Here is a 22118-nt window from a genome sequence, read left to right as displayed (position 1 = left end):
AGGTCATGATCCTGGAGTCCCTGGATCGAGTCCTGCGTCGGGCTCCCTGCTCGGCAGGGAGTCTGCTTCTCCCTCTGACCCTCCCCCCTCTCATGCTCTCTATCTCATTTTCTCTCTCAAATAAATTAAAAAATCTTTAAAAAAAATAAATAAAATTTAGTATAAGTATACCCCACACAAGGTTTGGGACACACTTATGCTAAAAAATTTAGTCCCTAGGGACCAGTCGGGACGGCCCGTTCTCAGCACAGAGCTTGTTCTCGGTTCGCAGCAGAGTGGGCTCTGCCCTCCCAATCCCAAACTGCGCCCCGGCGTCCACCTCCCCGCAGTGCCCGCGCTCCACCCCCTCCTCGCGCCCCTGGTGGCCGCGGGCTGGGAGGGGCTGACCTGTAGTCCTCGCGGGTGGCGATGAGGCTGGACACATTGCGCAGGATGCCGCCGCCGCTCTCGATGATGGCCAGGGAGTTGCTCTGGCACTTGTAGGTCAGCGTGCTCACCAGGAAGCCCAGCGCGCCGTCCACCTGACAGATGGCCGCCTTGTTCTCAGTGCTGTGTGCTGACAGGTTCCACAGGGCGCTGAGCACGCTCTTCAGGGTAGACTCCTGGACACAGAGCGGGGGAAGGAGGGGGTCAGCCCCACCCACGCCGCCCTCCCCGTCAACATGTGCACAAAGGGCTGGGAGGAAAGGCACCCAAAGGACCTTGAGATGCAGGGTTGGAAGCCCCAGGTGTGGACCACCTGCTACGCGGTGCACTGTTTGACTTGATTTCCCCCAGAGATGGGGAACTCACCCCCTCCTGCAGGTCTCCCTGCCCTGTGGCTGGCACTGAACAGCCCTGGCCGCTCCCTCTTCCTGCGGCCGGGGTGAGCCCCTCCCGCCCCCAGCCCCAGCTCCAGCTGGCACCCACCTTGGAGGCTCGCAGAACACACTGCATCAGAGCAGTCATGCTGCCGACCTCCCTCAGCACCTTCTTGCTGTTGATGTCGGCCCGCCAGGACAGGTTGCGCAGGATGCTGGACACCACCTGGGCCGGGGCAGAGAAGGGGCAAGGTGGACCTAGGGCCCAGGCTCCCATCCTCCACCCCTGCATCAGGCGGGGCTGGGGACAGATGGGAGGGGACGCCCCTCACTGGAGACCCACCATACCCAGGGGAGAGGGCGCCTTGCTGGCAGAAAGGCCTCAGGCAGTGGGACACCCTGCAGGGCGCTCCTGGCGCCACGGCCCACGCCAGCCAGGTACCTGGTGGAGCTCTTCGCTCTCAGAAGCCAGCTGGGCCACAATGGCCTCCATGCAGCCCCGGCGGGCACACAGCGTGGCCTGTTGGTGTGAGAGAGGGAAGTCCTGTCATGCCAGGCGGGGCAGGGGGCATGAAGCAGACCACCCCCACCTCCAGGCTCCCTCCTCTGCTCACTGAGCACCTACTGTGTGCTAGAGCCCAGCCCCCTGGTCCCCCACTGCCGAGTGTTGCAGGGGAGGGACAGCCGTCACCCTGTTGCTCCGTCGAGGTAACTGAGGCCCAGACCAGCATGGACACCCAGCCCCCTGGTCCAGAGGCCCCATTCTCGGCAGCGTTGGCCCCAGAGCAGCCGACAGGATGGTGGCCTGGCAGATCGCATCCAGACACCAGCCTTCTGGGCCCCACCAGCCCTCTGAGCCTCAGTCTACCCACCTATAAGTTGGGGACAACTGTCCCCACCTCTCAGGGCTGTTTTGAGGCTGGGGAGAGGGAGGCTCGAACCGGGACAGCGCTGACCCTGCCCGCCCTCTGGCCGGCCCCAGGCACCTTGTTGGCGACATCCCCAAAGGTGAGGTTGGTGAGGGTCATGCCAGCGTATCGGCGTAGGGCGAGGTTGAGCGGGTCCCGCGTCATCTTGTGCATCTCGTAGTCAACCTGCAGCAAGTCCGCTACGGCCTGCAGCCCACCTATGGGGGTGCGGGGAGGGGCTTGGCGCGGCTGCGGACAGGTGGGGGGCCCTGCACACTGCCGGGCACCCCAAACCACCCACCTGCCTTCTTCCTGGCCTCAGATGCTCTCTGCTCCCTCCCACCCACACCTGCCCTGCTCAGGTCCCCCTCCCCAGCCTCCAGGGCTCCTTGCCAGCTCCCGGGCCTTTGCACGGCTGTCCCTCTGCCCGGAATGCTCTTCCCTGCTATTTGCCCAGGTTCCTGTCTCTACTCCCAGCTCAAGTCACTTTCTCAGGGAAGTCCCCCAACATCCCACATGAGAATTCCCTCCGGACCACGAGCCACGGAGGGCAGGTTGTGGATGGCCCGTGCTCAGGAGCTACTGTGGGGGAAAACGAATCGGGGGAAATGGTCAGTATGGAGAGAAGGGAATGCAGCAGCAACACAAGCGTGAGAAGCCCCATCTCCACCATCTCCCCATCGCAACGATGATGTGGGCAATGCCCGCGTCCCTGGGGCAGGAAGTTAGGAGCACGCATCTAAAAACTTCCAAAGTACACCTGCCACATGTTCAATCAGCATGGCTCACAGCGGCCGAAAGGTGGACACAGTGTGTCCGTCCACAATGCAACATTCCTCAGCCGCGAAAAGGCGGGACGCTCTGATACCTGCTACCGCATGGGTGGACCCCGAAGACTTTCTGCTTGAGGGTGTTTGTGTGAAATAAGCCAGACCCGGAAGGACACATCCCGCAGGACCCCACTCCCAGGAGGTCCCCGGAGGAGTCCCGTCCACACAGACAGAGAGGAGAGGGTGGGAGCCGGGGCTGGGGCAGGGGGTGGGGAGTCCGTGCTTCGTGGGGACAGAGTCTCAGTTTATGGAGATGGAACGTTCTGGAGACGGAGGGTGGGGGTGGTCGCAGGACGGAGTGAGTGTGCTTCATGCCGCTGAGCTGTGCGCTTAGAGACGGTTATGATGGCAAATCTTATGTACATTCTACCACAATTTAATTTCTTTGTAAGCTCTACACCCAACGTGGGGCTTGAACTCACGACCCTCAGGTTAAGAGTCACACACTACTGACTGAGCCAGCCGGGCACCCCTAAAAATTTTAGTACATAATTATAAGCTATTTCAGGGGACGCTTCCAAGGCCTTTCACGCTCCTGAACGTGGAAACCCCGCTGCTGGAAACCCACAGGAAGGACACGAACAAGAACAGGCAGACAGTGCTGTGAACTCAGCTGTGGGTGGGACCACCTGGCTAGGGGGTCCTGGCGGACATGGCATGCAAGTGTTTTGCCCTTGGGACCCCTGTATCCTCCAAACGTTTTCGAGGACCCCCAAAGAGACTCTGTTCCTGTGGGTGAGAGCTGGGCATACGCACCCTGCTGGAAATTAAAAGGAAGCCTTTTTAAACCCCAGAACATACAGCCCGGTGGTCCTCAGAGTAGGAGCATCTGGAAAACGCCCAAGAGAAGACCAGGGTGGGAGATGCAAATCACATCTTGTGTCCTTATCAAAAGAACTGCGACCTTGGGGACCTCTTAGAAGGGCCTCAGGAACCCTCAGGGGTCCTGGGCCACACTTTGAGAACCAGTTTCATATGAAATTCTGTGTGTCCATAGTCCAGGTGTTCAAGGTCAGAGGGGGATACGGTGCCAACAGAAATTCCCCGTGGCGGCCTCGCACCGGCTGGCGGGAAGCGCAGCCCAGGGGCACTCGATCCTCCTGGGTTTAGACTGCGTTCTGGGGCACGTGTGTGCAGGCGTATCGTGCACAAAGCGGACCGAACCACCTCCTCCTCTCCCCCCACCACAGGAGAGCTTCAAAGGGGAGGTAAGACGCCGCTGCCTGCGACCGCCTCCTAGCTACTGGGCACATGCGGTCTCCAGATTTGGGGTTTTATCTGGGTGGCTTGCTTCCTCCAGAGGGTAAATTCCTAGCTGGGGGGGGGGCGGTCCTCAAAAGTGCGCACATTCATAAAGTATCTGCTGGAGCCAAATGCCCCTCCAGCGCGCCTGCACTCGGGTGCCCCCGCCAGGGCTGCAAGCACCCACTTGCACACAGCCAACCACAGGAACGGGGTCTACCCTTTGGGCGTTTTGACCACCTGCTGGGTGAGAAGCGTATCTCATTTTGTAATCACGACAGTGAAATTGAGCATATGGATGTGATGTTTGAGCCTTGCTATTGGGTCTTTCACCTTTACTCTTGGTTTCCTCAGCAAAGTCACCTCTCTGTTCTCTGAGCCCCAGCACCTTGGTGGCTAAAAGCCGGCCCTGGGTGGAATGGGGGCCAGCAGCCCCCCCCCCCCCCGCCAGTTGGGAGGCGGTGTGTAGTCATGGAGGAGGGAGGGGGCACTCACCCAGCTCGTTCATGGCACGGCGGTATTCCTCATCAAAGGACAGCTTCATCACGGCGCAGGTGGCCTGGCAGATCTGAGGCTCAATGGGCACCGGGGCTGTGGGCCACAGGGCAGGTCAGAGCCCTCGCACTCCTGGTGGGTCCCTGCCCCTCCCTGCCTTCACCCCACAGGCCTGCAGGGACCCCGGAGCTTTTCAAACCGCCGCCCGCGGAGCACATGGGGGGCCCTCCCAGAGCAGGGCGGCCTTACCACACCCGTCCAAAGCCAGGACAGAGGGTGCTGCCCACCCCCGGGATTGCAGAGAGGGATGACGCAGTGCCTGTGCTAAGTACATTTTGGCAGGGTTTTGGTCATGTATTTGTAATGAGCTGTAAAAACGAGGAGTCTCAAACTGCACCCCGCTTGCAAGGGTTCCCCGGAACTTAGCCAAAGTCCCCAGAAGGCCTCGGCTGGCGCACAGGCGGCCCCCACGTGCTCACCGGCGCCGTTGCCGCCTTCGGCGCCGTCCCTGGCCTGCAGCCAGTCCCAGCACGTCTCACAGTAGGCCCGGATCTGCTCCAGCACGTGCAGGACGCGCATCTCCTTGCGCGCCAGGCCCTGGTCCGGCTGCGAGAAGACAATGTTGTGCAGCGCCGCGTTGGCGCGCATGCGCGCATCCTTGGCTCCCGGCGCCCCGGGGCTCCCGTTCCGACCCCCAGCGCCAGCCTCGGCGCCGTGCAGGATCTGCAGCAGCAGCGGCAGGCACCCCGAGCGGCGCATAGCCACGCAGCTCTCCGGCGAGCTGGACATCGCCAGCAGGGTGCGGGCCGTGTCCTCCTGGTCGCGCGTCGCCAGCATGGACAGCAACCAGAAGACCACCTCCACCTAGGCGGGCAGGGGATGGAGTCAAGGTGGGGAACCCCGCCCAGCTCACCCGGCCCCAGCCAGGGGCAGCCCCGCACCCCCGGTGAGCGGCCCAAACACAGTGAGAGTCCTGTGACCCCAGCCCAGGAGAATCGCTTGCTCAGCCCGAACCCCTCGCCCTGCATCCTCCCGGGGGCCAGCGCACACACCTGGCGAGGTGGATGGGAGGCGTCAGCCAGCACTGAGTGCCCCCAGTTTTGGAGGGCCAAATGCCCACCCTGTCGTCCCTCACTGGGTACTCCTGTGGGTGGGAGTCCCTCCTATGTCTAAGGCTAGAGTGTCCCCCCCCCCACACCCATAGGACCGCTATCCCCCACCCACCTTACCGGCCTGAGACCACATGCTGGCCCTGCCGGTCTCAGCACACACCCCACCCAGGCTCGCCCTTCCACACCTGGGGACACTTTATGAGACGGAGGAGGGCGGGTCCCCCACATCTGACAGAGACGCGGGAGGGACCCATCTCACCATGCACCTCAACCCGGCTGGCCACCCACACCCCTCGCGCCTCAACCCACCCGCCTGGCCCCCAACAAACCTGGATACCCCCTCACCTTGCTGTTGCCCGGCTGAGGGACGCCATCCTCAGGGTGCGTGGGGACCTCAGGCTCTGGGTCCTCATCCACCGGCACTGACTTCACCGCCAGCAGGGCCTGTGCGGAGAACGCCAGGCCCGGGGGGTTCGACTGGGGAGCACCCCACAAGGCGCCCAGACCAAGACGATGTGGGTGGGGGCTACGGGCCCATTCCTGCACCCCGGGCAGGGCCCTGCCTGGACCCGTCACCACCCCAGGGCCCTGGCTCCACCCATCCCAGTACCTGGGGCTCGGTCTGTTGCACGCGGTCCTGCGCGGACAGCAGTTCCTGATCGATTTGCTCCAGACGCGAAGCGCGGATCTGAGCCCAGAGAAAGGTGCACGCTGGGGCTGACCCCGCCCCGGCTCTGGCTCCGCCCACTCCCTGCTATGACCCCACCCACTGCCCAAACCACACTTTGACGTCTGACTCTGCCCTGGCCCCTCCCCTGGCTCTGATCCATCCTATTCCTCTATGCGGCCCCACCCGCTCTAAACCCCGCCCTGTTACCTGACTCTGCCCACATCCCGGCCCCACCCATGGTCCAACCCCAACCCAGACTGACTCCACCCACTCCCTCATTTGGCCCCGCCCACTCCCTGATCTCGTCCCGTCCACTGACCGAGGCCCGGGGCTCGCTCACATTCGGTTCCGCCCAGTGTCCGCCCCCTGCCCCCACCTTTCTCGGACTTTGCCCTCTGGGCCCGGCTCTGCCCTTAGCCCCCTCCGCCCCCCACCCCACAAAGGGCTCTAGCTCTGGCTCCGCCCCCTGAGCTAGACCCCGCCTACGGCAGTCCCTGCCCGCCGGGCCCGCACCCGCTCCGCGCCCGGCCCCGCCTACCGCCTCACCTGCGCCCGCTGCACCATCTCGTCCGAGGTGCCGAAGCGCTCCTCCATCAGCGAGCGGATGTGCTGGGCCTCGAACTCCAGCTGCTGCCGGATCAGGTCCATCTGCATCGAGAACTGCTGGGGGGCGCGGGCCGCGGTGAGGGCGCGTCCGGGCCCGAGCCCCCCCCACCCCCGGCCCCCGCCGGCCGCTCACCGTCTCCACGTGCGGGAGCTCGTCCAGGCGCTTGGACAGGCCCTGCAGCTGTGAGTAATACCAGAGCTTCTCCTTCTCCTCCTTCTCGATCTCGTTCAACAGGAAGCACCTGGGGGGGGGGGGCGAGTCGGTGGGCGCAGCTCGCAGAGGGGGGGCCGTCGTGCATGCGGTGTTTGCCTTGATGTGTAATCACTTGTTTCAGGGACTGGGGTGGGGGGCAGAAAATCAATTCAAAGGAGAGAAGCAATTCCTTTATAAGTTCTGGTCCCCAGAGAAATGCTCTGAGGGGGCTGTTCTGCCCCCAACACCTCTCCCGCACTTGCTAATCTCCCTCTAGCCTGCAAAGACCAAGTCAGGCTCAGGTTGCTCCAGGCCCAAGTCTCGCTCTGAACAACCCTGTGGGGAGACACTGCTGTTCCCATTGTACAGAGCTCCAAGGTTAGGCTCTGTGTCTTTTTTTTTTTTCCTTTAAATAAAAACTTACTGACTTTAAATAATTTTGCCTATGTTCCATATAATTACAGGGCAGAAGTCTGAGGCTGGTAGGGGTTAGGAGACTCGCTTGAGGTCCCACAGCACAGCGCGGACAGGACTCCAAGCCGCTCCTGAACTGCCCCATCTGACCTCACACAACCCAGCTGAGCGGAGCTGGGCGCCTGGGCCCCGCTTTCCTCTGCTGGCCACGGGCCCGGGTTTCCTGGGCCACAGCCCCTCTCTCCACAAAGGCTGCCTTGAAACCTTCTGGCTCCAGTCCTGACCCTGGCAATGGACACAGCCCTGTCCCTGGTGAAGCCTGCATACTGGGGACCCCTGAGCGTATCTCCCGGGAGCCTCCCTCTTTGCGAGGAACGCCCCCTCCTTTGTCCTCCAGAGTCCACTGGACCCGGAAAGGGGGAAGACACGCCACAAGCAGCGAGTGTGGGCAGGGTCGACTCAGGAGGCGGGTGGGACGCATGCCGGTGGGCCAGTCAGGGACCCGGGTAGCGGGGGCGGGGCTGGCTGAGGGCGGGGCTTCCCGCCGCCCGGGGTCTCTCACCGTTCCCGGTCCAGTTCCTCCAGCAGCCGGATGGTAGCCCGGCTCAGCTCCCCAGAGCTGTCCTTAGAGGGCCCAGAGCCGTGGACGGGACTTTCTTCGGGGGTCCGCGCAGTGGGCTCGGGGCCTAGGGCTGGGGACTGGGACTTGAGTTTGTACAGGCTGGTCATGTCCATCTGCAGGGCTGTATGGGCATGGAGGGAGAGGGCGAGGTCAGCGCTGCTTCCTGCCCCTCCCTCTGGGGGCAAGCTGGAGATTGCCCCAGCGTGCAGAGGGGGCCCCCAGGCAGGGCCCTCACCTTTCAGCTGCTCCAGGACCTCGGTCTGCCCCAAGGACACCAGCACTCCGGCCTCCTGTTCCAGCTTGCCCTGTAAGTGCTTCAGGACCTCCTAAGGGGGGGCGGGAAAGAGCACCACCAGCATAAGCCCACTGCCTGGGCTGCCCGGGGCCACCCCCACCCTGAGATGCCCCAGCCGGGCCGGCCAGCCTCTAGGTCCAACCTCCTGGTGTTTGTGCCTGTAACTGCAGCCCCAGCCCCACCCGCACCTTCATGCCGGATGTCTCCGTCTCTAGCTTGGACAGGTGGCTGGAATTGTCTTGCAGCTCCTGCCTCAGGTGACTGTTCTCGGCCTTCAGGGCCTCCACCTGCCGCACCAGCTGCTCGTAGGGTGCCACGGAGCTCGCCATCTTCAGCTCCTGCAGCGCCTGGGGCCACAGGTCAGAAGGTTCACCCAAGGGCCTAGGGAGGGCTGGCCCCTGATCGAAGTCCCAGCCCTCCCATCCAGTCCTGGGGTGAGTCCCAGCAGGAATGCCTGGTGTGGACCGCTGCAGGCCTGGCCCCGGACACATGCGGCATGGCCAGTGGAGAGACAGATGGTGACAGATGTGGGCAGAGCCATGGGATGGACGTCGAGACACACGGCCCAAACGTGCCGCTGGCCAGCAGACACAAATGCATGGCCGTCCTCACTGCCGGGCTCCCAGACACACATGCTGACAGCCCAGGCCCTGACCCACAGAAACGCAGCTGCCCAGAGGGCCTGGGCAGACCACCCGCTGGCACAACCGAGGGACAATAAAAATGCTGTGCCTGCCAACAAAAAGCAGCTCAGAGAGCAATGGCCAGGCTGACGGTGGGACCCCCACAGCTGGACAGCCGGACAGACAGACTCAAGCCCGTCACAGTCACCCTGGGGGGCTAAGATCAGATGCCCCGCCCCCACCCCACCCCCACCAGCAGCTGAAGCCAGAGCAGCTACCTGCCTGGCCCGGCCCCCCTCCGGTCAGCCCTCTCCCAGCCCCTGCGGCCCCGGCTGCCCCATGCCCCATCTCCTGGGCTCTGCCACGGCCACCCCTTTGTGTGTGGCGGTCCTTTCTCACTCTGGCCCAGCCTCCACCCTCTGTCCAGCCAGCCCCGCCTCTCTTGGCTAGGCCTTCCCCAGAGCTGTCCCACCTCCCCGCCCCCCTTCCCTCTTTGTTCCCTTCCCATCAGCACTCGCCCCCTCCCTCCGCCTTTGTCTGAGGCCCACCAATGGCAGCCCATCCTCTCCTCCACCTCCTTCCTAGGAGCCCCCTCCCCAAATCAGCCAGCTCTCCCTTGCCCACAGGGAGGTGCTTACTGCCCCCCTCACCTGGACACATGCATTCACTCACTTGCTCATTCACTGTCATCCGTCTGCTCCTACCCACAGAACCCTCCCCACCCCACCCACCCTGGAGTCACCAAGGGCACGTTGGGCCTGGCATAAGGGTGGGGAGATGGGGTCAGGCCATCCTAACCCATTGGAGGCCCTACTGTATGCCTGGCCCTGTCATCTGACTTCCTGGTCACAGTCCTGAGCCTCAGGGACCACCATTAGGCTGTGCTCAGAGGGAGGAAGTGAGGCCAGGGGGCCACACGAAGCATGACAGGAAGCCAGCACTGGAAGTACTCAGGAGTCCAGGCGGTGCTTTCTGGCCTCGGTTTGCCCATCTGAGCCATGAGAAGAACTCAGTGTGCCGGCCCCATCCTGCAGGCTGATGAGAAGGTCAGGCATGGGAGTGGTCATGGAACAAACCAGAAGTCACAGGGCGGGTGGGACAGTCAGAATGGGAGACAGTGTGTCAGGTAGGGAAGGCCAGCTGCCTGGGCACCACAGCCTTCGCCTCCCACCCCAATAGTGATCCCACCCATGGCTCTGTCAGGGGTCCCAGAGCTGGGAGTCATGCCTGGGGTTGTGGCTGGATCCCTGGACTGGAGCTGTGTCCTGGCTGAGGCTCCCAGGCTGTGCCCCGCCAGAAAGCACTGGGTGAGGCACGTCACCTCCTGCACACCCCTCCCAGTCCCTCAACCAGCCTCAGCCCCCTCCCTGAGCCCCACCCAGGGCTGCCTCCCACCCCCCGTTCCCCTCATGGGTGTCTTCGTGGATGTTCCAGGCTGAGCCTGGGATACCTTCACTCCCCCTGCATCTTCATCGGCCTGAGCTTGGCAGCAGGGCCACCCACCAGACTCCCCCCTCATTCCAGCCCAAGTCCCCAGCTCCACGCTCCCACCAGCCCCTCAAACTTTGCCCAGCTGGACCCTCTCTCCCCCAGCTCCCCACACCCCTCCCATCAGCGCAGCTTCGCTGGCTTCCCACAGTCCACTCCTCATGCACAGCCAGAAGGAAGCTCTGAAAGTCACTGGTTGGACTCCATCCCTCCCCTGCTCCAATACTTCCCATGGCTCCCCAATGCCCTCAAGATAAGACCTGGTTCCTCCACATCCACCTGCAGCCACACAGCAGTGCTCTTCAGCCAGGCCCCTGCATGTGCAGTTTTCCACCTGGAGCACCCTTCCCGATTCCTGCCATCCCTCAAGGTGCAGCTTCCCAGGAAGCCCTCCTGCCTGCCCCTCAACCCCAGGTTGCGCCAGGGGACTCCCAGGAGCCTCCTTGGGAGCTCTCCACTGCAGAAGGGAAAGCACCAATAGCTGGGGGGTTGGTCTGATTGAGCAGTGAGTGGCCGAATTTCAGGGGAGGATGGCATAGATTTGGCCCAAAGAGGCCCTTCCTTCCCCTTCCTTCTATGCAAACCCCACTTTACAGAGAGGGAAATGGTTGTCCAGGGAGGTGTAGCGCTATCCCCGAAGCACACAGCAGGCCTGCCTGCAGACTGGGGGCCACCAGAGGGTTGAACCCCGTGAGTGGGTGTGTGCGTGGGGGTAGCAGCAGCGATGCAGGGGCCCCCTCCCTGGCTCTCAGTTTCCTTTCCGGCTCCACCCTGGAGGAACGGAGGCTCCGGAGTGCGTGCTGACAGGTGAAGCAGAGGAGGGGATGGAGGCCCCCAGCAGAGGCGGAGGACGCGCCCCCTGCCCTCCACCCAGGGAAGCGCGCCGCTTACTTTATCTCACTCGGGCTGGGCTGTCGGGGGCGCCGCGGGGCGTGGGCTCCGGGGCTCCGGGGTCTCGGCGGCGCAGGCAGAGGGCTCTGGGGCGGACAAAGCCCGGTCCCGGCCTGGCCAGGCGGCGCCGCCGCTCCTGGAGCTGGGCGAGACCACCGCGAGCGAGCGGGGGAGGATGCGGGATGCGGGATGCAGGCCCCGCGGCCAATGGCGGCGCGGGAAGACGGACTGGTGCCATGGCAACAGCCAATGGCGGCCCGAGGGCGGGGACCAGCGGCGGCCGCGGGACGTAGTGCCTCCGGGCGGGTTCAGGGACTGCGTGTGCAGAGAAGGGGGGGTGAGCCCCCTCCAAGGGACGGGGGCGCCCCGAGGTCTAGGACCCCGTGCCCCCCGCTCCCCCCCCTCCCCGCTCCAGAGTCTTAAGAACCTCCCGCGGCTTGATCCGGAGAATTTGAGAGTAAAACATCCAGTCTTGGATGTTACATCAGAATTTGGCGGGTGGGGGGCAGGAGCCAGGCCAGCCCCTCCCCACGGATCCAGCCAGGCCTTGTGCAGATGGGTGAGGGCGGGGCAGGGCTGAGGATCCAGGCTGGACCCCCCACCCCCCAGCTCCTGCCACCAGGGAGGGTCATGGCTGGCGTGAAGGGTTGAGCATGGGGGATGGGCGGGCATGCTGCGAAGCACTTGGGACCCTGGCATTTCTCACTGTCTCCCTGGCAGAGCTTCTCCGTGGGCATCTGCCATGACTCCTGTCCACCCCCATATCACTCGGTCTCTTTCAATCTCTGTTTCCCTGTGTCTCTGTCTCTCATCACGCTCCTATTTCACCCTCACAGAAGGGGAGGCAGAGGAGGCGGGACCTGGGGTCCCAGCTGCGGCCAGGCCTTACTGCCCAGACACATGCACGCCCGAAGGACGAAGGAGGCTCTGGGCAGGAGACGGGGTTTAGGGGGCCTGCCTCTGTCTTTCCTGGCTGGGAGGCCAGGGCAAATCGTTTGCCTCGAGAACCTGTTTCCCCCTCGGTAAGATGGGGAGGTGGCTGCAGCCTCACTTAGGGCTGGTGCAAGGAACGACGGGACGGGCAGCCAAGGGCACGGGGACTACACTGTTTTCTGTTGGGTTTACTGCAGGAGGTCCCGTGTGCCCGTCCTGGGCTAGCAGTGCTGGGGGCCCTCAGAGGAGCCTCCAGAGCCAGACACAGCAGTCCCCAACCCGTGGGGCTTGAGGACGGGGTGCAATGGGCAAGGGGGATCTTTCTGGAAGCTGGGAAGGCTGCAAAGAGAAAGGGACATGGGTGCTTGGCCTCTTCAGGATGAATAAGAGTTGGCCATGGAGGCAAGGAGGGGAACAGCATTCCAGGCTGGGCAGAACAGCATGTGCAGTTTCTGGAGCTGAGATCAAAGCCCTCTCAGGGGATGTGGGTTTCTGGTGGGGCTGGATCAGGTCGTTATGAGGGGTTTAGAGCAGGGGCAGTCTCCTGGAGGAGTCATGGGCTGAACTGACCACAAAGAGCAAGGACAGAATGGGCAAAGCTGGAATGGGGGTGGGGAAAGGACAGAGCCCAGGGCCCCAGCTTTAGCTGTACCTTGATTCCCCTGCATGACCTTGGGCCTATCTCTCTCTGGCCTCAGTTTCCTGTTTTGTTGGCTGGGAGGTGGGTTGGAGAATCCTTGCCTGCAGAGAACTACATCTTACCTCCCCCACCCAGTCTCAGAGGTCACTGCTCCCCAGGCCCCTCTCAGGCATAATCTTAGAGTGGTCTAATGGCCAGCCTTGCCCTCATACATATGAGGACACTAAGGCTTAAGCCAGAAAGCACCCTGCTGGAGTTAACTCATGAGCCTCACCAGCCCTGGGGCCTGGAAGGCTGAGGGCACATGGGACTGAGACCCCAAGGCAAGATGCCCTTGTCCCCAAGACTCTGGAACATCATATCTCTGACACCCCTGTCCCTCCTCCTCCTCGAAAGTCCCTGACCCTCTGAATTCTTGAGCCACACATTCAGGCATCACTGGAAATTCGAGAACCACAGAGACTTGGGAAACCCCACAGCACCCCAGGACCCCAGTCCCAGTCTTGGGGGAATGAAAGAGACCCCCCAGTGTACAGTACCCAGGCCTAATGGGGGACCCTTCCCAGGTACCCTCCCTGGGACCCTCTGTGCTCCCTACCGCTGCTGGGCTCTCAAGAGGAAAGTTGAATCATGCGGCTCGCTCATCCCCACCCTCACCCTGAGACCGCCCCTTCCCCCCGCCCCCACCCCCATCCCAGCGTCTGGCCAGCACACAACACGGTCACTCACAGAGGGTCTTTGAGTCTTCTGAGCCTGACCTCAGTGTCAATCCCCACTTGATGCCCCGCCCTTTTCCACTGACCCTCCGCTATGCTAGGGGCTGGGGGTAGAACCTGAGGTGTCCCCCCCCACTCAGAGCTGGGGTGGGGCAGAAGGAAGCAGGAAGGCACCAGGTTGTCATACGACCAGAGATGGAGCGCGGACTAGGGCCCTGACGGGTGTGGAAGGACTGCCACTGGAGATGGGGGATTGGTGGGGCCGTGCCCCCGAAACCCGATCCGCGGTGGGGCGCCTGACAGGATTCTGGGCCTCAGTTTCCCCGGGCGGGAAGGGGGCGAGCGAGCGTCCTGTCAGCACCGCGGACAGCTCCCCATCGGCCTCCAGGCCCGGTCCTCTGCTGACGCCTCCGCCCGGCGCTCAGGCCCCAGCCCTGCTGAAGACGTGACCTTGGCCTCCTCGCTGCGCCCCCAGCCTCAGTTTCCTCTTAAATTGGGGATGTTAGAGCCGCAGGGTTCAGAACGATTACAGAGGCCGGCAAAGAGCTCGGGCCCGGTGGGATGCACACTATGAACCTCAGCGTCGGTGAATGTCGGGAGTCGGCCCTACGCTGGGAGCCCAGAGGGGAAACTGAGGCAGTAAAAGGTGCAGGGCGTGGCCCGGCCCCTACCCGCCTTGTACGGGACGGACCCTCTGCAGGACGGTCCCCCGTCGCAGTCCCCCCGCCCCAGCTGCTCTCTGTGTGCGCGCAGTGGGGAGGGGTCGGGTGGGGGGTCTCCCTCGGAGACCTGGAGCTGGGCCCGGCGAGGCCGCGCTTGCGCAGACCCGGGGTGGGGAATTCGCTGCGACGCGGGGGAGGGGCTCCCAGCCAGGCGAGCAGCCTGAAGCAGTTTCCCTGGCAACGGTCTCCGCGGCAACTGCGCGAGACCCCAGACCCGTCAAGCCTCGTGCGCGTATCGGAGCGCCCCCCACGCCCTACCTGGTCCCCGAAGAAGGCCGAGTGCAGCAGGCTCAGCAGCCCCAAGAGCCCCATGGAGCCGCGGCCGCCCCGGACCAGCCCGCGCCCCGCCCTCGGCCGCTCGGGTAAGGGGGGGGGGAGGCACGTCCGAGACTCCCTGCGCCTGCGCGGAGGGACTGCGGGGAGGGCCCGCTCCGCGGGGCCGGGGCGGGGACTCCTGGGCAGGGGGGGCGACCAACGAGCGGGTCTGCGGGGCTTCGCCGGAGGGGGGGCGGGAGTCTCGCGGGACTGAGGACTCGGAAGAGGAAGGTGGGAGACTGGAGAGGGGTGGGGGCGGAGGAAGAGCGGGGAGGGGCTCACCGGGGGGCTGGGAACCCGGAGCGCGAGGGGTCCCAAGGAGAATGGAGCTTCGGAAGGATGGAGGGAGGCGCCGCCCTGCGGCCGCAGTCGGCTGCCCGCTGGGACAGTGGGCCCGCAGCAACCAGGCTCGGGCTGCGCGCTCAGGCCATTGGCCATTCAGCGAACATTTGCCGCGCGCCTCCTGTTTGCCGGACTCTGAGCTGGGCGCTGGGTACGGAGGGGGCTTGTTGGCCCACACTACACGTAGACAGACATCCACTGAAGTCATTTAAGCAGTATCCATCGAGCACCTGCTGTGTGCAACAGTCAAAACCCTGCTCGAGGGAAACGGACACACTGGGAGGAGAGGGAATGACAGTAAGTTGGCTGCCGGTGAGCGCGGAAAACAGCAGGGAGGTGAGGGCGTGGAAGGCTGCGGGGAAGGGCACTTGACAGACCCGACGAAGAGCGTCCCGGCACAAGGAACAGCCAGCGCAAACGGAGGAGGCAGGCGGGGACGAGGTGTGTGGGGGAGGGGTCGCGCAGGGTCCCGTGGACGTGGAAGGCCTTGGGCCCTTACTCGAGGGACCTGGGAGCCCTGCAGGGCTGCGGGCTGAGCAGGGACCGGCCCGACTCGGTGCTCACCGGCGCCCCCTGACGGCAGCGGGGAGAACAGGGCGGAGGGCACTGTGCTGGTCCAGGAGGGATGAGGGTGGGAGGTAGAGGGGAGTCCCGGAGGAGCGTTATTAGGAACTGTGGTAAGTCCCGGAAACGCAAACAAGCAGCAAGAAGAGAAGGGCGCTCCCTTGGCCTCTGCAAGCAGGTGCCCTGAATCAGTGGTAGGGTACTCAGGCAGAGGGCACAGCCCATGCAAAGGCTGGGAAGTGAGGACCAGCAGGGGGAGGGGGTGGATGCAGGCCAGCAGGGTCTGGTGGGACACTCGAGGACTCCGGGTGCTGTTCTACTTATTTCAAATTGATGAACAGGTGAGAAGGTAGAGAAGGGGCCAGATGCAGGACAGGCTTCCAAAGCAGCTGGCCAGCTAGGCGGGGTGTCCAGGCAGAGCCCCAGGGTGAGAGCTGCCTCTGACTGAGGTAGTGGGGATGGCAGGCAGGTTGGGAGAGTCAACTCTGGGTGTGGGGGCTGCAGCCCAGTGCAGCTGGACCGGAGGATCAGACTCAGAGGGCACAAAGGCAGGAATGGAGCTGGGAGGCCTGAAGGCAGAGCCTGGGCCTAAAGCCAGCAGATGACGCAGGATCCTACCCCACAGCCGGGCACCTAGAGTGCCACCTGATGGCTGGGGTGTAGGTCTCAGTAGGACTCCGTTCCTTCCGCTTGGAGCACCAACAGGCATTGTCCCCCAATCATACCTAATTGGTTAATGTAAATTTAAACTGCATTAAAATTAACAACGGTATAACCACTGACCACTCCCACCCTGAGCCCACTAAGGTGGCCTGTGGTGGCCATGCTGGAAGCTTCCAGTGAGGGTTAAAGGCCCTGAAGGTGGGAGACACCAATGCTGCTGTCATAGGGAGGGTCCTGCTTGTTTTTATACAACACAAGAAACTGTTAGACAAAGGTCCAGTGGATTTGGTGCAGGCCAGTGGCGTGAAAGCGTGGATGGTGGGCCCTTCAGTCCCAGGGCTGCCCACTGCCTCGAGCTGAGCGGGCACCAACCCCCAGCTGGCATTCACTGCCATTATTCCCATGCCCCTCAAGAGGAGGACCTCAGACACTTGTCTGCACGTGCCTTTTATCCCGCACATGGGCCCAGCGGCCTAAGAACTGTCCAGTTGTATGGCTTTTCATGCTCAGGATCAAAAAGCACTTTCCAGTGAAGGCACACATTCACCCTGGGCATTCTTCTCCCCCTTGCCAAGCTTATGTAGAAAATGTTTCTTCTATTCAATTATGAAAATTCCAAAAAGGGGCACTTGCGTGGCTCAGCCGGTGAAGCGTCTGCCTTCAGCTCAGGTCATGATCCCAGGGTCCCGGGATCGAGTCCCGCTGGGCAGGGAGCCTGCTTCTCCCTCTCCCTGCCACTCCCCCTGCTTGTGCTCTGACAAAACAACAAACCCTAATTTTAAAAATTCCAAAAATAAAGATGAAAACAGGGAAGAAAACCGTAAGAGACACTTAATTCTAGGAACAGGGTTGCTGGGGGGGGGGGGCGGTTAGGGGGGTGTGGGAGGGGGTCACTGGGTGATGGGCACTAAGGAGGGCACATAATGGAACAAGCACTGAGTGTTGTATACAACGGATGAATCATGAAATTCTACCCCTGAAACTAGCAAAACCTCCAAAGACAAGACAACTGAGACCACAGGGAGCCCTCACCTTCCCCTGGGCCAGGTGAGTCTGAGGTCACGCAGAGGCCTCTGCAGCTCCCAGGGACGGCTGTGTGCATGGGGTCCACCAGTCTCTGCAGGCAGCAGCTCTGACAAAGGCCTCAAGACCACGAAGCGCTGGCCTGCCCGTGTCCCATCTCACACCCGCCAAATCCGCAGCGCGGGCTGGGAGTTTCTGGTCCACCTCTCCGCAGTCAGACCAGGGTCCGGGGACGGTCAGAGGACCCCCGGCCCCTCCTACCAGCCCACACGGCCTTCCCCGGCCACCCTTCCCGCCAGGCCTGGAACCAACCATGTCCACACGGCTTCTGTGGGGGCTTTAGAAACGAAGTTGAGGCCAAATGTTTTGATTCTGCCAGTTCAGATACTCGGCCCTATTTCTCGCAGTACTGTGCTCTCCCGGGGCTTTTTAAGAGCGCGGGCTCCCAGGGAAGAGTGGCGGACAGGCTGCAGCTACACTTGCGGGCCGTCTGGTCTCCACACTACGGTTCCTCTCGCCGAGCCACGAGAAGCATGTGCCATCCTGTCAGAGCCTGCCCTGCTCTGCCTTCTGCTACAAATTACAAACACAACAGCCCCAGCTTTCTAACTCAACTCACTGCAACTCGAGGTAACAGTGTGAGCCCATTATGCTGCAACCCGGAGATAGAGTCCAGAAAAAGAGCAGCCGGAGGGCACAGCAGTCATCACTGGGGGGAGTAGGGAAAGGCAGGAGGCTCCTTTTCATTCCACTGCCTCCGCTCCCTGGCCTCCCCTCCGGAGGTGCAGCCACCTTACCGCTGCTAGACGCACAGTAGGCACCTCACTTCACGCCTCCCTGCTGTCCCCACGCCAGCTTACTCAGGCCACAATCAGGATACCACCTCGCCAACCCCCCCACATACGTCGGTCAGAGTCACAGGAAGCGCCGCCTGGACAGTTACACCCGGTCCACAGAGGCTTCTGCCCCCCGCGGCCTGCAGATCTTCTCCGTCGTGAAGGAGACAAATTGGAGCAGAAACACTTTAGGGAGCAGGGTTGAGACCTTGCATCAAATCCTAAGGGGGTACTGGGTGAGCTCACCCCGGGACACCATGGGAGACCCAGGGGACTCAAGACGGCACGGCGAGGGACGGGGTAGGTGTGTGCAGCTGGAGGGAGGGCAGAGGCTCGAGGTGTGCAGAGGCTCCTGCCAATCATTCGCTTCAGCTGTGGAAACCACCCCCCGTGATGGAGAACGTGGGAGGAGGAGGAGCCCCAGAAGGGCATGGCAGCTCCCCACGAGGGTCTGGGGCTGGAAAGTGAGACGCTAGAGCACAAGACGGCACAGGACCCTGGGCTTGTCTCAGGGTGCCAACAATGCGTGCCCACAGCAGGAAACCAGGGCCACGGCTGGCACAAGTCTCGTAGGACCCGAGGCCCCAGGTGGCGGACACCAGGAAGGAAGAAACGCTTGGACTCCGGACTAGACCAGTCTGTGCCTTTATTGGGCAGACGGGCTACTTGAGGGGAATGAAGCGGGACGAGTGCGTGGCCCCGATGCCCGGCCTGCCGTGCTTCACGGGCTTGTAGGTGATGGAGAACTCGCCCAGGTAGTGGCCGATCATCTCGGGCTGCGAGGGGGCGAGCAGGGCAGGGCGTCAGGTGACGTCAGTGGACAGGATCCCCGCCCCCCGCCAGGCCAGCCCCGCACGAACCTTGATTTCCACCTGGTTGAAGGTCTTGCCGTTGTAGACCCCCACCATGCTGCCCACCATCTCCGGCAGGATGATCATGTCCCGCAGGTGCGTCTTCACCACCTCGGGCTTCTCCATCGGCGGCGCCTCCTTCTTGGCCTTGCGCAGGCGCTTGAGCAGCGAGTGCTGCTTCCTGCGCAGCCCGCGGTTCAGCCGGCGCCGCTGCCGCGCGCTGTACAGCTGCATCAGCTGCTCGCTGCGGACAGGGGCGAGCGCGGGCGGCCTGAGCCGGGACGGACCCCCGCCGCGGCCCGCGGCCCCCTCCCCCGGCCCTCGCCCCGCCGGCCCGCGGCCCCCTCCCCCGGCCCCGGCCGCCCCTCACTAGGACATGTCCAGCAGCTGGTCCAGGTCCACGCCGCGGTACGTGAACTTGCGGAACGTGCGCTTCTTCTTCTGCTCCACCTCCGCCTGCGCGGGCCGGGGCGCGCGTCAGTGCGGGGCCCGAGGACCTGCCCCCCAGCCGCCGCGGCCGCGGGGCTCACCCGGCCCGGGCCCCCGCCGCCTCCGGCCGGGGCACACACACGCGGCTCCGGGCTGCTGGGGCTCGGCGGGGACGTGCCAGCGAGCACGGGCCTTCCCCGCCCCGCGTCATCCCGACACCAGCCAGGCCCACCCCGCGCCCCCATAATCCGGCGGCCCCGGACGCTTGGAGGAGGCTGCCGCAGCCGAGCGGCCTGACCCCGGCCCTCACGGCGCGGTCAGGCGGCGGATGGCGTCGGATCGGCCGGGAACAGTCGCACCAACCCCCGGCACTCACCATCTCGTCAGCCCTCCAGAAAGGACCGCCTCCCCGCGCCTGCGCAGTTATCACACGGTCCCCGCGCGCCCCGCCCCTCGGCCGTCCGCGCGCACGCACTTCCGCTTTCTGGGCGGAGGAGCGCGCCCTCTGCTGGCCGGAGGACCGAGCGCAGGCTGCGCAGACTGAAGCAACCGCCGCCGTTCTGCGGGGCTCCGACCCCCGGGGCTGGGGCCGGCCGCCTCGTGTTTGGGGGACGTGGGACACGTCGCTGCCCCTTTCGGAACCTCATATTCCTGCAACCCTATTCCAGCATAGGTGTGCGGGTTCAGGCCCAGCGCCGCGGGGGAGCTGGCGCTCCATTGGGGGCGGCGGTCAGTCCGGAGCAAGGAGGAAAAGCCGGGGGGCCGGCGGGCCGAACGCGGGCTCTGCAGGGTGCTCCGAGAAGGCGCCCCTGATGGGGACCGGCCAGCCTTCAGCACCCGAAGTCACGTACCGCCGTGCACTGCTAGGTTTCTGTAACACGTGTGCGGGTCTAACGTTGACAGCACACAGGGAACAAGGCGGTAGGGCTGTCGCCCCAAGGAACTCGAACAGATTCACCTGCGCACAGCCGCATGGGTCACGCGGCCCGAAGGGGGAAGCACCCCAGTGTCCACCCACAGATGAGGGGTACACACGGCGCGGTCCGTCCCCACGCGGGAACACGCTCCAGCCTCAGGAAGGAAGGGACCCCGGCACCTGCCACGACGTGGAGGGACCTTGGGGATACCGGGCTCAGCGAGAGGAGCCAGACCCAGAAGGACACATCCCGCAGGACCCCACTCCCAGGAGGTCCCCAGAGGAGTCCCGTCCACAGAGACAGAGGAGAGGGTGGGAGCCGGGGCTGGGGCAGGGGGTGGGGAGTCCGTGCTTCGTGGGGACAGAGTCTCCGTGTGGGGAGATGGAACGTTCTGGAGACGGAGGGTGGGGGCGGTCGCAGGACGGTGTGAGTGTGCTTCATGCCGCTGAGCTGTGCACTTAGAGACGGTTATGATGGCAAATCTTAATGTATGTTTTGTCACAATAAAAAACCAAACATATATATGGTACGAAAAAAAAATCATTAATTAAAACGGTACACTAGAAGATACTCATTTAATGCAAAAACCTCAACAGAGGCATACAGAAACAAGAAACAGATACACAGCATACAGAAAACAGGTGAAACGGCAGTGGGAACCCCGAGCATATGGGTAACCACACTGAACGGCAGGGATGGAAGAGGCATCGGGAGGGGAGTTCCCGTTGGACGGGGCGAGCATGCCAAGAGCCTGCGGGAGGGGAGGCATGAGGCAGGTGCCTCCACCCCACCCAGCTGAGTGCGGGGCCTGTGGGACCAGCAGCCCCTGAGCCTCCAGACCCTTCCCCCAGATTGCTGGGTGGGGTTTGGCTGAGACCCGTAGCTTTGTGGGGAGCTGGGGCTGGCCTGGAGGGAACAGGAAGTCTCCAAGGAAGCCCGGCCTCCTCAGCCGTTTCCACAATCCTGTGGCTAGAGCCCGTTAAACTGTACCCAAGAAGGGGACGTCCATCCCTGTCCCTGGTGGAGAACAAGCACAGGTCTGGGGGCCTCAGGATGTGTCCTTCGGGACGCGAGGGGCTTGCCAGCGCTCACCAGAGTAAGGTAGTGGTCCCAGGAGCCCCTGGCCGGCCGGAAATCCCTGCCTCGTTTGCATAATGCCCTTTTGCCAAGGAACCTTCATTTTGCAGAGAATTAATTTCACAAAAGAAAGGAGCTAAGGTTTCACCCTGTGATGACATGCAGTAGGGATGGAGGGCGCCGGCCCGAAGTGCCTCCTGTAAACCGGGCTGTTGGGTGGCGGGGTGAGCACTGCAGGGGAGGCGCCCCTCTCTTGGCCTTCGAGCTAAACCCACCTTCCCTGCCCCAGAACGTGAGCTGGGCCGTGGGTGCGGATGGGGGTTTCTGGCTGTTCTGTCCATTGCTTTATTTCAGGCTGGTACATTGGAGGCATCCGGTGCATTTTGGATGAATCTGTTCTTTTTACTTTTTTTTTTTTTTTAAAGATTTTATTTATTTATTTGACAGAGAGAGACACAGCGAGAGAGAGGGAACACAAGCAGGGGAGTGGGAGAGGGAGAGGCAGGCTTCCCGCGGAGCAGGGAGCCCGATGTGGGGCTCGATCCCAGGACCCTGGGATCATGACCTGAGCCGAAGGCAGACGCTTAACGACTGAGCCACCCAGGCGCCCCAGGACCAGAGTTTGTGTGTGTGTGTTTTTTTAAAGATTTTATTTATTTGACAGAGAGAGACACAGCAAGAGAGGGAACACAAACAGGGGGAGCGGGAGAGGGAGAAACATGTTCCCTGCAAGCAGGGAGCCCGATGCGGGGCTCCATCCCAGGACCCCGGGACCATGACCCGAGCCGAAGGCAGACGCTTAACGACTGAGCCACCCAGGTGCCCCTCTTTTTACATTTTTTTAATAGTTTTTTTTTTTTTTAAAGATTTATTTGTCAGAGAGAAGGACAGTGCAAGCACG

General features: G+C 63.0%; 2 protein-coding genes across 5 annotated transcripts; both read right to left on the bottom strand.

Annotated features, from left to right (window-relative positions):
- Positions 1–119: 119 nt before the first annotated feature.
- Positions 120–14559, bottom strand: APC2 (APC regulator of Wnt signaling pathway 2). 4 transcript variants are annotated; one of them, XM_081826240.1, is made up of 14 exons: positions 11190–11307; positions 8376–8534; positions 8128–8218; positions 7833–8013; positions 6797–6905; positions 6604–6720; positions 5998–6075; positions 5733–5831; positions 4755–5139; positions 4276–4371; positions 1787–1926; positions 1243–1320; positions 910–1026; positions 120–602 (listed from the first exon to the last, which is right to left on the bottom strand). In XM_081826240.1, the coding sequence occupies exons 2-14, from the start codon at positions 8514–8516 to the stop codon at positions 243–245; spliced, it is 1992 nt and encodes a 663-aa protein (XP_081682366.1). In that variant the 5' UTR covers positions 8517–8534; positions 11190–11307; the 3' UTR covers positions 120–242. The 4 variants fall into 4 exon arrangements, with proteins under 4 accessions (XP_081682366.1, XP_081682425.1, XP_081682251.1 ...); XM_081826299.1 differs by lacking the exon at positions 11190–11307 and adding an exon at positions 9089–9164; XM_081826125.1 differs by lacking the exon at positions 11190–11307 and adding an exon at positions 14459–14559 and having other exon boundaries at positions 122–602.
- Positions 14560–18572: 4013 nt separating this feature from the next.
- Positions 18573–19691, bottom strand: RPS15 (ribosomal protein S15). Its single transcript, XM_081826052.1, has 4 exons — positions 19600–19691; positions 19165–19250; positions 18804–19038; positions 18573–18719 (listed from the first exon to the last, which is right to left on the bottom strand). Exons 1-4 carry the CDS (start codon positions 19600–19602, stop codon positions 18606–18608), a joined length of 438 nt encoding a protein of 145 aa, XP_081682178.1. The 5' UTR covers positions 19603–19691; the 3' UTR covers positions 18573–18605.
- Between the last annotated feature and the right edge of the window lie 2427 nt (positions 19692–22118).

Source organism: Leptonychotes weddellii, chromosome 1 (assembly GCF_054177405.1).
Source record: "Leptonychotes weddellii isolate Sample4059 chromosome 1, ASM5417740v2, whole genome shotgun sequence".
NCBI lineage: Eukaryota > Metazoa > Chordata > Mammalia > Carnivora > Phocidae > Leptonychotes > Leptonychotes weddellii.
The sequence above is the reverse complement of the archived record's forward strand: the minus strand, read 5'-3'. Positions and strand labels throughout refer to the sequence as shown.

Excerpts from the sequence above, each read along its gene's own strand:
- APC2 (XM_081826125.1), bottom strand. The coding sequence starts at position 14,512 with ATGGGGCTCTTGGGGCTGCTGAGCCTGCTGCACTCGGCCTTCTTCGGG. Across the intron at positions 5,140-5,732 it reads CTCAGCCGGGCAACAGCAAG|GTGGAGGTGGTCTTCTGGTT; the intron begins GTGAGGGGGTAT and ends CTGCCCGCCTAG. Across the intron at positions 1,027-1,242 it reads AGAGCGAAGAGCTCCACCAG|GTGGTGTCCAGCATCCTGCG; the intron begins GTACCTGGCTGG and ends GCCCCGGCCCAG.
- RPS15 (XM_081826052.1), bottom strand. Across the intron at positions 19,039-19,164 it reads CAGCTGCTGGACATGTCCTA|CGAGCAGCTGATGCAGCTGT; the intron begins GTGAGGGGCGGC and ends CCCTGTCCGCAG. Across the intron at positions 18,720-18,803 it reads TCAACCAGGTGGAAATCAAG|CCCGAGATGATCGGCCACTA; the intron begins GTTCGTGCGGGG and ends GCCCCCTCGCAG.